The sequence below is a fragment of the Leptidea sinapis genome, chromosome 15 (assembly GCF_905404315.1).
Source record: "Leptidea sinapis chromosome 15, ilLepSina1.1, whole genome shotgun sequence".
Classification (NCBI taxonomy): Eukaryota; Metazoa; Arthropoda; class Insecta; order Lepidoptera; family Pieridae; genus Leptidea; species Leptidea sinapis.
Genome location: NC_066279.1, coordinates 4,148,007 through 4,161,006, shown reverse-complemented (window position 1 = coordinate 4,161,006; position 13,000 = coordinate 4,148,007). Strand labels below are relative to the sequence as shown.

The window sequence follows — 13,000 nt, the reverse complement described above, 5'->3', positions numbered from 1 at the left end:
CCTTCCTATAATATAATCATCAATAAAATGAGTCTGTTAGTAGTTATTACGTCATCACAGTACGTTTCTATATAAAAGTATTAAAGGTACAAAGTGCATCTTAATCAGCATTTCTATTTCTTATAGCAACTGTGCAGTTCGTGATGTCTAGCCGTTTACCGAGACCACATCTGCAAGCCAGGTGGCTGTAATCAAAACACTGCACCTAGCTAATGCGATAACGACGGTTGCTAAGGCTTATGATTATGTCAAGGCACCCATTCGATGCAATAAACCTCGATATTTTCTTGTGCTCGATTTGATAACGCAACGAAATGTACATCATAGCTTAGTCTAGAGAATAATAACAGGCTTAGATCATTTATACGTCGAGATAGACTATGATAGCTGTGAAGACGTTGAAAAATGTTGCACACTAACACAAAATGTAAGACGTAGCTTATCACGCACACTAAAGTTTTAGACCTGGCCTGTTTTTATCGGTTGTCTAACAGCAAGAGACTCTAACATATTCCATTAACTTAGACTTGAAAAAAAAAGTAATAAGTCAAAATATGACGTTCGGAAAAGCGTGGCCATTCAGTTCCTTGTATTTTCCTCCCGAGCAGGGGCGTGCATATCATATAGGCAACTAGGCAGTGCCTACCTTAATATGAACCTAATGAATATTGTATTAAAGTTAATTTAGTTTAGTTATGTTCCGTTATTTTACGAACATCGTAAAAAGACTAACATATTGAACATCTACTCATAAAATTTTTCCTTGCGCTACTGCAACTTTCAAAGCTCAACTACGACTTGTTAGATCTACAGTGCCTACCTAGCTAGAAAACCAATAAACGCCAATGCTCCGATTGCAATTTTTTCCGAACATAATATTATGGTAGATTCAGTAATTCAAAAGAAATATTTAAAGTGACAATTCAACAGCGCTTAGTTTAAGCGTAATTGATTAAAGTTTATTTAACTTTGAATTACTGAACATCTGCAAATCAGTCTGACATTAGAATGACTTGTTCATTTCGAAGTTGGGTTTGCAATTAATTCTATTGTGCTGGTGTAGTAGAAGGAGAGATATATTTTCTTTGAAAGTCACGCCACAGTAACAGTATTGTTTTATTATATCATTCTATTTCTTGTTGGACAAAACATAATATAAGCTAAAATTTTATATAGCACTTTACAGCCAAGCTTAACGTAATCCGGCTCGGATTTATAAGCCTCCAATTCTGGGTCAAGCAACCACGACTTTTATGTCAGATGTTACAACACACTGCAATATGGCAACATTGATTTTAAAATACCAGAGACAATGCGTTGTAAATATTCCTGACATTTAGGTATTCACCGATCGGTGCGTGAATATTAATGATCTTCCCGCATCGTCGTTAAATATATAATATTAAGAATATGCATAGTACATTGTTCAAAGTGATAGACGAACATGACCTTCTGTTAGTATGTTCTACACTATTATGCTATAGTAAATATCTAAGATTATTTATGCGTCTAAATAGAGAGCCTCTTGCTGCTAGACGACCGATGAAAACAGGCCAGGTTTATTACCCTAGTGCATAGTTTCACAACCTTATTTAGCTCACCGCCCACTTTGAGAATATATTTTTTTCTAGAGTATTTTCATGTATTTTTTTGCCTTTTTAGACTATATTTTTTAATCTTCCCACGCCCCATCTGCGCCATCTCAATGCCCCTAATTTTCTCTGGGTCTTCTACTGCCCCCCCGAAAGTCTCAAACGCCCACAAGGGGGCGTTATCGCCCACGGTGAGAACCTATGCTCTAGTGTGAGTGACAAGCTACGTCTTACACTCGCGTTTTGTATGTCATTTTGTGTTCATGTGAGTGCATTGCTAGAGGTTAACTGCCAACCTCAATTTTTTTGACGTTTTCACAGCTTTCACAGTCGTCTATGTAGACATATTAATGATCTAAGGTCTATCTAAATATTTGTTGTAAAAAGTATTCGAATAGTAACACCACTACAGGTGAATTGCATAATATATAACACTAAGTTGGATGCGTTTTAATATAGCTACTAACTCCTAACGTGATGCTTCATCGAGTGAAACTGAAGTTTCGTTAGCCATATTATATTTTCATACATAGAAATAGAGCGACAAAATAGCCCTAAAGCAACATCTATCCTCTTATAACCTAAAAAAAAACCGCAGTCTGCTTAGGTTGTTAATTCTGTTCCCTGAATTCAAGTAGAATTAATAATACTAAAATCAATAGTTAATATAACTTGCAAACGCAACAATTTTAATAATAAACTAGGTGTTCCTGCTATTTGTGGATTTGATAAGAAAGAGGTATATTATGTTATCCAGATTTACAATAGATCAAAATATTTGTTAACCTTATCTAGACAGCTTTTACTACTTATTCGTCATGGCTATGCGCAAGCGCATGATTCAATCCCATGTGTTTTCCCAGTCCTATACAATGCGGGGGATATTCTTTGACGTCACTTTTGTGGTTTTGTCGTAAACAGAAACTATAATTATAATGAGCAGTTTTCCTCTTTTCGAGCATCGTCAGTTCTGGCAGTGGAGGTCTTTTTGGGTGGCGAGCAGGGCAATTGTTCGGAGCCTCGCTCTTATAGCATAAACACATTGTAGGATTTGGTACAGCCGAACCACGCCGAACTATCGGCCGGTCTGGTGGGCGCTAATACAGTCCGGACGTTAGTAATAATAATTTTGTACGATAGACAATGCGACCGCATGCGATGGTTCTGCCGTACCAAATCCGATCATGTGTTTGGGCTATTACAGATGTCTCGTTATCCATTCTAAGTTTTAATTATTTAACATCTGTTTTAACTTTATCGTCACGGTTATTAACAGATGTTCTCTCGTAAGTTGAACAATTATACCTATACGAACGACATGTGCACTTGTGAGACGCTCACCATGACCCACTGAGACAACGCCGTAGAAATACAACTCCTTATTTATTTTTAATTTGACGTAATAAAAATTAAAAAAAAATCAGCAATAACTTACACTAACGTAACGTACTATGTAATATTCTAAAATTTAAGTCATTGTTGTGACAACTAGTATTACTGTACTAAATTAATTTGCATGTTTAGTTAAACCTGCCGAAACATGTGAAACTGTAAGATTGTACCATCGTAACATACCACTCATTGATTGATATGTTCACAAGGGATTGGATCAAATCTTGTACCATGTGAACGGCGATAATCCCTTACCATCAGATGGCCCAAAACTCGTTGCGTAAAGGTGTAGGTTCTATCTGCATCTTCTGCAGCATACCTTTTATTTTCTTATCATTTATTTTTTAATTTACCAGTGGGAGGCTCCTTTGCACCGATTATAGGGTACCTACCACAACGGCGCCTATTTCTGCCATGAAGCAGTAAGTAAGCGTTACTGTGTTTCGGTCTGAAGCTAGTGAAATTACTGGGCAAATGAGACTTGACATCTTTTGTCTAAGTGTGACGAACGCAGTTGTAATGCCGCTCAGAATTTTTGGGTTTTTTAATAACATTGAGCGGCACTGCAATAATTGACACGGCGAATCAATTGTCATCAGCTGAAGAACTTCCTGCTTGTCTCGTCTCTTACTGTCATAAGTAATGTGTCACTATTGAAATCGCTCAGCAAAACTTTATTAATGCATCACGATATTCCGACACTCTCATAACTGTATCGGCCCTAACTCCTAATTCAATGATAAACGGTCTAAGTATGCTAAGTGCTCGTTACATGGCAATTAGCAGCATGTGACCGGCTCAGCTGAGATACGGCGCTCGTCTCCTTTATGTAGAACGTTTTATTAAACTCGTGTTACGTTTCCTATAGCGTCTACAATTACATCATATTTCTTTGTTAAGGAGCAATTAATCTAGCTTCGTTATCATTTACTTCGACGGTTAAACGTTCGTGATGAAATAACATACTTAGGTGAGACATTGATATTATAAGTTGCCTTTTTTTATTAAAATAATAATGCAGTACCGCTCAGGATTCTTGAAAAACCTAAATATTCTGAGTGGCACTACAATTGCGCTCGTCACCTTGAGACAGAAGATGTTAAGTCTCAATTGCCCAGTAATTTCACTAGCTACGGCGCCCTTCAGACCGAAACACAGTAATGTTTTAACATTACTGCTTTACGGCAGTAATAGGCGCCGTTGTGGTTCCCATAAACTAGCCGGCATCCTGTGCAAAGGAGCCGCCCACTTGTGCCTTGGGGGTTTGTCGTGGCCGATATTGTATAATATCTTCTAAGGCCGGGCCTACATGTAACGAACGCAAAAATCTATGAAGCAGAAGAGAAAGATAAGTGAAGACATGAGTGAATCGTTTACGGATCGGTATGGCAGCGTATTAAATGAACAAACGAACAAATGTAATTTTTATATATTAGACTAGCCGTTCCCGGCTAATTTTTAAAGAAAATGAAGTTATGAAGGAACGTAGGAATGTGTAATAATAAGCCATAAATCATCTAGGATAAATTTCGCATCGAATGGCGGTAGTTTCATTTCGATACAATCAGTGGTTTAGGCATGATTGAGCCTCAAGCAAGACCATTTTCATTATACATATATAGATTACCTTATTACATATATATTATATTATACTACTATTAAATTAATCTAATTGAAACCCAATCTGATTAGCGAAGCGTGCCAATTCATTAATAAAAAACCGTTAGTATTAATCATTCACAAATTGAGGTCGTTAAACAATCGTTAATTAATTATAAATCATTAAATATTGTTGTGACGTATATAACTTAGAATACAAAACGCACCGGATTTGTTGTGATACAAGAATTATGTAGTTCAATGTCGTTCGAGCTTTGTACGTACACAACAGAACATAATATAATCACGCATACAATTGCTCTAAAACGAATGAATTACATACAATATGGCCAAATACTGTTACAATAGATATTAACTATTATGTTTATTCTTGACTGGCATCAACATTTTCTGTTTGTAAACCCTTGATTGGTGCAACTGGAACATATGTTACCAGTGTGAACAGTTCGTGTGCTGAATCTTCATCATTATTGCGTCTGCGGGAAAGCCTGACTCGAACTCGGAATGGTACATTTCTGACACCTTTAGACCACAAGTATTTGTTCAACCTAGTATCCACTCTTACATCAGGTGTGCCCATTTGTTTTTCTAAGCTCTTAGCTTCCTTTGGTTTCATCTTGTTTCCGTCAGCAGATATCTTTTTTATCGTATTTATATTATTATGTACATATTGTAATATCGCAATTTATTAATCTTAATCTGCTATTATAAAATAATTTTGTTTTATTTTGGCATCAAACAGTCACAAAATCACAATTTTAATGTTATAATATAATTACTAAAGAGAAGACTTATAGTGCCGAAATACACAAATTATTTGTTCAAAACCAACTTTTCGGATTTACTCGCAAATTCTGATGAGTTCCATTTTTTTAAAGATCGCGTTATAATGCGTTGAATAGTATGTACGTGCGTAGCTCAAAAACTATTGTGTGGCAAAAAATATATGGACGTTATAAAATACATATATACATATAGTACCACTAAGTTTTTCTCAGGCCTGAAGCGTTTGTATTCCTACTATAGAATCGACTTAGTCGGTCATTAAAATTTCTTCTATTTACTGCCAACTAACAAATGCATTTTTTTATGGAAAAGGAGGACAAGCGCTCGTTTGTACCCTCGTAGGGGTCACCTGATGTTAAGTGATCACCGCCGCCAACATTCACTTGTAACAGCAGAGAAATCACAGGAGCGTTGCCGGCCTCTTAGAAAAGATTACGTGATTTTTAAAATGTCTCTCTCTAGGGTCGGTCTCTCATGTCTGAGGATCATGCCCAGTATTAGGGTTGCATCTGTAGCGGATGAACTGCCTCCACCGAATTCTCCAGCCTGTCTATTACAACCGTGGAGAATGTGGATGACTGAGTCTTTAATTTGGTCGGTCCATCTTGTTGGAGAACGATCACGCGATATTATGCCTTCGGTATTTCCAAAATTTTCATGGTACCTACCCATGTAGGTAATATAATCTTGGAAATACCGGATAAGGAAGCTAAGTCCACAGCTTTGTTGTACGTGGAAGAAAAACTCAATTCATAATAAAAGACAAACAAAGCGGAGGTTTTGCTGTTATTAGTGTAGCAGTTCCATTAAAAAATACAATGTTAAAATATATCACGTGGCACTACTTTCTTAGAAAGAAACACGGTATTGTTATTTTGATCATATAACTTCAATGGAGAGTTCTAGGTAAATTGCAAAACAATGGCTCTGTTCCCCAAATAATCAGTTTCGACGAATCAAGTACAATTGTGGTCATCATAATTCGCTGTATGCGTAATAGTGACAAACAGACATCAAGACAGAAAAGGTTTATTTGTGTATCAGTACCTATAATTAACAATAGTTCTAATCCCTTTTAATACAAAGTCATTCATTTTGTCAGGCCTATAACCAGTCAACTGTCTCCTGTCTAACAAATCTTTCCCAATTTCATGTTTTATATTAACGGTGTCTTATAGTGTTTGTAATGAAATAAAAAAATACGCTTTGGTTGATAAGTTAATGGCTGAAATTTAAAATGAACATTAATTCCTGCCTTATCGACTATAGATGAAAAATAATATAAATTACTTAACAAAAATCTTATTTTGCAAATTGTCATCGGACTTCGATAAATCTACGAATCTGGCCGTTTTAAAGTGGGTCAAAATCGCGCCCAAATGAGTCGGTTACAAACAAACATACACACAGGTGAAGCTAATGAGACGCGTGTAAAAAAATAAGTCGTCCAATTTAAATAAAATACTTTTTGTTTAAAACGTGTGTTATGGTAACTACTTTTCTAATTTATTTATTTAACCTGACGTTGTGGTCTTTTCAGAGCAAGTAACACTCGTGTTAATCAAAGAAAACTCTGTGTGTAGTTCTCCAATTTTCGTCACAGTCTCTTCCACACTTTCAATCCTTTGGGTATAATTAAGACTTACTACACATTACTGTTATAACGTAAAAGTACAAAATCCTTAGCCAAGCTAGTTTAGCCTTGATATAGAAGTTTTATACAGTGTCCTTTATTATAGGTACACAGTATTATGAAATTTGTTAATTTTATAGTACATTTTTCATCCAAAACATTCACAATTCAGTCAATCTTCATCCGTTTTTATCTGAGGAAAGATTTGATGATTGATTAAATATAAATTTAACAGGCGTGCGCTGTCCGAAAAAAATTGTCAAGACTATAAAGAAGGAACAAATATTAAAATATAATTTTTACTAAGAATTGCACTTGAACGTAGAATATCAAACCAGTGATTTGATCACTTCATGAATAAATTTGGTTAGTTAGGGTTGTGTGTCTGGGAAAAATCTTATTTTTTGCAGTCCGGTAAAATTTTTAATAAAATACAGCATTGACAGAACTGTTCGGACACTCACTTGTGATAATTTTAGTATTTTTATCTTCAAACATAAAAATTTCGTGTCACGTTGTTTATCCGCGATGAACTCTTTAAACTACTGAACCAATTTCAATCAATTTTTGCACACTGTCATATAAGATTGTGTGTCTACGAAAGAACTTTTTTGCCGTCCGTTTAAATTTTTAATAAATGACAGCATTGACAGAATTTTCGGACATCCACTCATGTATTAAGATAATGTTCATACATAAAGCGGATGGATGAAAATCGCTTCCTATTCGTATCCTAGACTATTGAAAAAAAAAACTTGAGCATACGTAGTATCCTTGTTTACTTTTTGCCGCTAGATATAGTATTAATAAAAACCTAAACGGTTCCATTATTAAAACGCATAAGCGTTGGTTTTACGGACACAGCAAGGTCTCTTTTGTTGGATTTTCGAGTGAATATTGGGTAAATAGTTTCGTACACGATTATGAGGTGATCAAGAGTCACGGCCAATACAATTATGCAGATGGGGACAGGTTCACTACCTGCTATTAGTCTATCCGCAACGATCACGGATGCAATGTCGAGGACGCGTGGGAACGCGTACGACACAATGCACTAACCAGAAAACGAAACAAGTTCATTCAATACAAACGTTACACAATGGAGTGCTAAGGTAAACAAACACAATATCTAATATTGTCTATAGTTCAACATTTGTGGTTCTTGAATTGGTTGAAGCATTTTGTACGGTAATTGTGGTAATCTTTTGTTCTAGCAGCGAGAGAATAGATAACTGTTTTTTTATGAAAATAAGGGAAGAGATGAGCAGGACGTTCAGCTAATACAGTACCGCTCAGGGTTCTTGAAAAACCCAAAAATTCTGAGAGGCACTACAATTGCACTCCTCACCTTGAGACATAAGATGTTAAGTCTCATTTGCCCAGTAATTTCAGTAGCTACCGCGCCCTTCAGACCGAAACACAGTAATGTTTACACATTACTGCTTCACGGCAGAAATAGGCGCCGTTGTAGTACCCATACTATAGCCGTGCAAAGGCAAAATCTTCCTGTGCAATGGAGACTAACTCTGTAAGGCTTTTATTTTTTGGGTTCTGGTAATTGGATTTCGGATCGGCTATAGTAATATATACACAGCTGTCTTTTGCAGTTTATGAGGCCACAAAATGTTTCCAAAGAATTTAAAAGTAGAGAGGTGTATCTTGTACGAAGGTACAAAGCCCTTCGTGTGTGAGAGCGACTCGCACTAAACTTTAAGTTTCCCACAATGTTAACCGCCAAGTGCGTACGATGGTGAGACTAAATATTATAGAACTAGCTGATATCAGAGTATTCTTCTGCGGACACACATGAACAAGCACGCAGTGCTCATTAAAATCGTTGTTTTTTAAAACTTTAATAACTTTATGTTAAATGAAGATATCGCAATATTTGATGAATGATTTAGATAGGCCAAATGTCTAAGAAATAAGTCTTTGAAACCTCGACCATTTTATTTATATAAATTGACGGATAAGAAAAGTTAAAGATAAAAAAGCTGTAGACTGTAGACATGCAAAGTATTGACACTAAAACAAGTTCATTCAATACTAACGCTGTGTTAACAATTATTACAACAAATATTGACTGTAGTCGATCATTTGTGGTTAGAGAATTGGTTGATGCATTTTGTATGGAGAATGCAGTTATTTTCTTTTGTTCTAACTTTACCCGTTATCTCTTTAGAGTGTTTCTGACGTTAAATGTATACGTACATACAAAATTAACACTAATGTTACCGATGAAAAATTAATTGCGATTTCAAATAAAGAACTCTTTTATAAAACTTATTTTAAAATAAGAAGTTCGAATAAAGGAAGGAGAAAAATGAAACATTTGAAAGTATCCATCGAAATGTATACACCTAGCGACTTTTTGTATTGGTTTCATAATAGACAACTTATATAACCCGTTAATATCGTAATTAGAAAGTTGGTATCTAAAATGTTGACTCACATTTAATACAACTACCATATACAAGTAATGTCCAGCAAATATTATTTTTAGCTTGTAGGCAGAAGCTTAATGAATGGCTTGAAGATTAATGAGCATATTGAGATTTTTTGTCTGTAACTGCTGTTACTAATAACAAGCTGCTATTGTTACTCTACGATATTAAGAAAATACTGGACCTAACTTCGTCCGCGTGGATTTCCCTAGAGAACTCTTAAAATTATCGGGGATAAATGTAGCCTACGTTCCAATTCCCTACAAAATCTCAGGATATATCTATACTAAATTACGTGAAATTCGCCCGGACAGTTTAGTTTATTTAAATGCAGACAAAGCGAATTACATTACATTAGTTTGGACCATGTCAAACACAGGCTTTAAGTTCAATCATCAAATCAGTTTGGTTGGTTAAAGCCACTTATCAATCTTATACCTTCTTAATTATCATAGACAAGTCTGTCATTTTTCGGTATTTCTTTTCACCTTTGAAAACAATAAGAGTATTAATAATTCGCTAATAGAATCGAATTATGGTATGTTTAATGACATTACTGTGGAAATTCGGCGCTGACAGCAGGATTAATCTAATAAATCTCCTAGTTCATTGAAATAGCAAATATCAAGATTTATAGCGTATTATTTATATGATAAGTACCTACGTATAATTGTATTTAGACTGAGTTATACCTACATTAATGGTATCAAAAACCACCTCAGTCTTCAATCGATACAAAACATAAAAATATCGTCGACAGAGCAAGCAGTGCAAGAAATAGTTTCTAAATACAACTTTTTATTTTCAGGCGATCCAATTTCTTGCATCAGTGACGGCGCGATACCGAACCACGTCATCAACACATACTGCTGGATCACGTACACCTTCACTCTTCCCAACACTGGCTTGAAAGGCATCGCACATCCTGGTCTCGGCAATGATTATGAAGAGGAAAAGCGAATTCATTCATACTACCAATGGGTTCCATTTATGCTTTTCTTCCAGGTACTGTTCCACTTTATATTGTATATATTTGAGTTACATATAAATTTGCAGGCATTATTTATATATTTATAGCTATATTTATAGCTATATCTATGGTTTTATATATGTATATACGTAAAAAAATCATGAACTGCTATACAAATAAAGTTAGTATAAAGTTGTCCCTATCTGAAAATAAACCAATGTTATGCAAAATGTTTAGTATAATGTTTCCCGCGTTTGTTTACAAGGCTGCCTGACATTCGGAAATCTTCAGAATTATCATGGTATTGACAGTGTTGTCAGCGATATAGTCAAAATTCTGCATATTCTAGGTTTATACTCGGGTTTAACTTTATACCAAGTTTATTTGTAAGCTAGTTAAGAGATATATAAGCAGAATTTCTGATATTATTTTACCTACTGTATTTCCTGGTTAAGTTACTGAAAAGTATGTGATGAACTTGCCAGAGGTGCTCTAATTTAAGTTACGCATCTTTTATCTGTGTATCTAACGAATTAAGAGTATGAAGGTAAGCTTAACTTTTCAGGGAGTTCTCTTTTACCTCCCCCACTGGATCTGGAAGAACTGGGAGGAGGGCAAGGTGCGAATGATCTCCGACGGCATGCGCGGCACCATGGCTACCATTGATGACACGAGAACTAACCGACAGGTAGATTGACTTATAAATACCCCAATCTTTACTGTCTTATAAATAAACGCCATTTAAAGTTATTCCAAATTTAAAGCTTTTTATCTGTATCGTACCTTTGTCACTACAGAAATACATGACAGGGAGAAGTAATTTTAAACTTGGAGTAACGTTGCGTTTATCAATGAGACGGTTATTAAGCCTGTTTCAAGAGATGCGTAGGTACTATTAAGCTAATCCAAAGAATCGCTACCGGGGCAATAGTATTTTGAGCGGTGCTTGTCCACACCTTAGTACTTAAGGGGTTTATTGAAGATGCAGTGACGAAAAGTGAAAAGACTTTCCGCTTATAGTCAGATGGACGCCTTGATCTTGCCACTGCTTATCAAAACAAATCGATGTAAATATTATGACTAACTTATACAAGGAACATGCGTATAAAACCATTATTAATACGGACAGTAATATTACTACAGTTCTATTGCTATTTAAAAGAAACTCGCTGAGTTTCTTGCGCCTGTTTTTCTCAGGTCTGAGGCATATTTTGTTTATTGGTGGTTTCTCTTTTTCTTTGGTGTCGAATTTCTTGTCGATCAACAACTGAGTTTAAATCCTATTTTGAATAAAAATATTAATATTGGATATGGAATATCCAAACAGTTTGTTATTTTTATGTGATATCCCTCACTTTGGTGAGGTTGCGGGTTCGAATCCCGCATCGTTCAAAAATTCTGGAACAAATTAAATTCGGAATATCAACTCGTTATGAGCGAATCTCACAAAAACAAAAGCCTGACATGTAGAGAGCTTACTTCCAAAAGTGATCGTGGAGAGAATACCTTATTCGACCTATCACAAAACGTCTATCCACATTAGCTCTATAACTTTATGCAGTCAATCTATTTATTATAATATCACAAAAACTTTACAAATATCGCGTGTGGAAGTTATACTTGTTGATTGAAATTATTACATTGACTTATGCAGACATATTCAATCCTAAAGGACTAGAGTACACGTTATTTGTTGCATTTGATCGCACAATCTTGGATTTTTTTTTAAATTTCTAGTCCTTCTAAACATTAACTTAGAGTGGGAATCTAAATAGATAAAACAGTCAATATAGCCTATATAATCAGTTATCGAACTACCCGCACGTGGACACCATTTTGCTCTACATAACTCAATGTATTCTTTGATCGAGCACATAAGCACGCCTCGTCAATTTGTACAATTGCGATAAGACCTCTGTACCAATAAATGATGTTCAGAATAATTGACCCCGGTATCTTTATTGTGTAATGATAAATTCTTTACAGAGTAATGTAGTTGGAATTGTACGTAATTTGTTTTTTGCAGAATCGACTTGTGCAGTACCTGCTTGATACGTTGAATATGCATAATACATACTCTTTTGGATACTTTTTCTGCGAGATTTTGAACTTCGTTAACGCTGTGAGTATTTGGTTATCTTTTTTTTTTATGAAAATAAGGGACGAGACGAGCAGTACGTTCAGCTGATGGTAATTGATAAGCCCTGCCTATTACAATGCAGTGCCGTTCAGGATTCTTGAAAAACCCAAAAATTCTGAGCGGCACTACAATTACGCTCATCATCTTGAGACGTAAGATGTTAAGTCTCATTTGCGCAGTAATTTCACTGGCGACAGCGCCCTTCAGACCGAAACACAGTAATGTTTACACATTACTGCTTCACGGCCGAAATAGGCGCCTCGAAATATCTCTGTCTTAGTTAAATACCTAATTAATGAGAGTTTTTACGCTACTAATGAAATGAATCCTGTCTTGTGTGTGTTTTAAATTTTTTTTATTACTTTGTCAAAAACATGTATTTGCCTTTTGCTTAAGTCCAGCTATTTTAATTGTAATATTCTA

General features: G+C 35.4%; 2 protein-coding genes across 2 annotated transcripts in view; one reads left to right on the top strand and one right to left on the bottom strand.

Annotated features, from left to right (window-relative positions):
• LOC126968175 (dedicator of cytokinesis protein 3) overlaps positions 1-13,000 on the bottom strand; it is an 83,541-nt gene that overhangs the window by 55,545 nt on the left and 14,996 nt on the right. The gene's annotated exons all lie outside the window — the stretch shown is intronic.
• LOC126968410 (innexin inx3) overlaps positions 1-13,000 on the top strand; it is a 35,724-nt gene that overhangs the window by 17,437 nt on the left and 5,287 nt on the right. Inside the window, exons 3-5 of the mRNA XM_050813430.1 lie at positions 10,276-10,472; positions 11,003-11,125; positions 12,464-12,559. Coding sequence (XP_050669387.1) covers positions 10,276-10,472; positions 11,003-11,125; positions 12,464-12,559 — 416 coding nt within the window. The remainder of the gene's footprint in view (positions 1-10,275; positions 10,473-11,002; positions 11,126-12,463; positions 12,560-13,000) is intronic.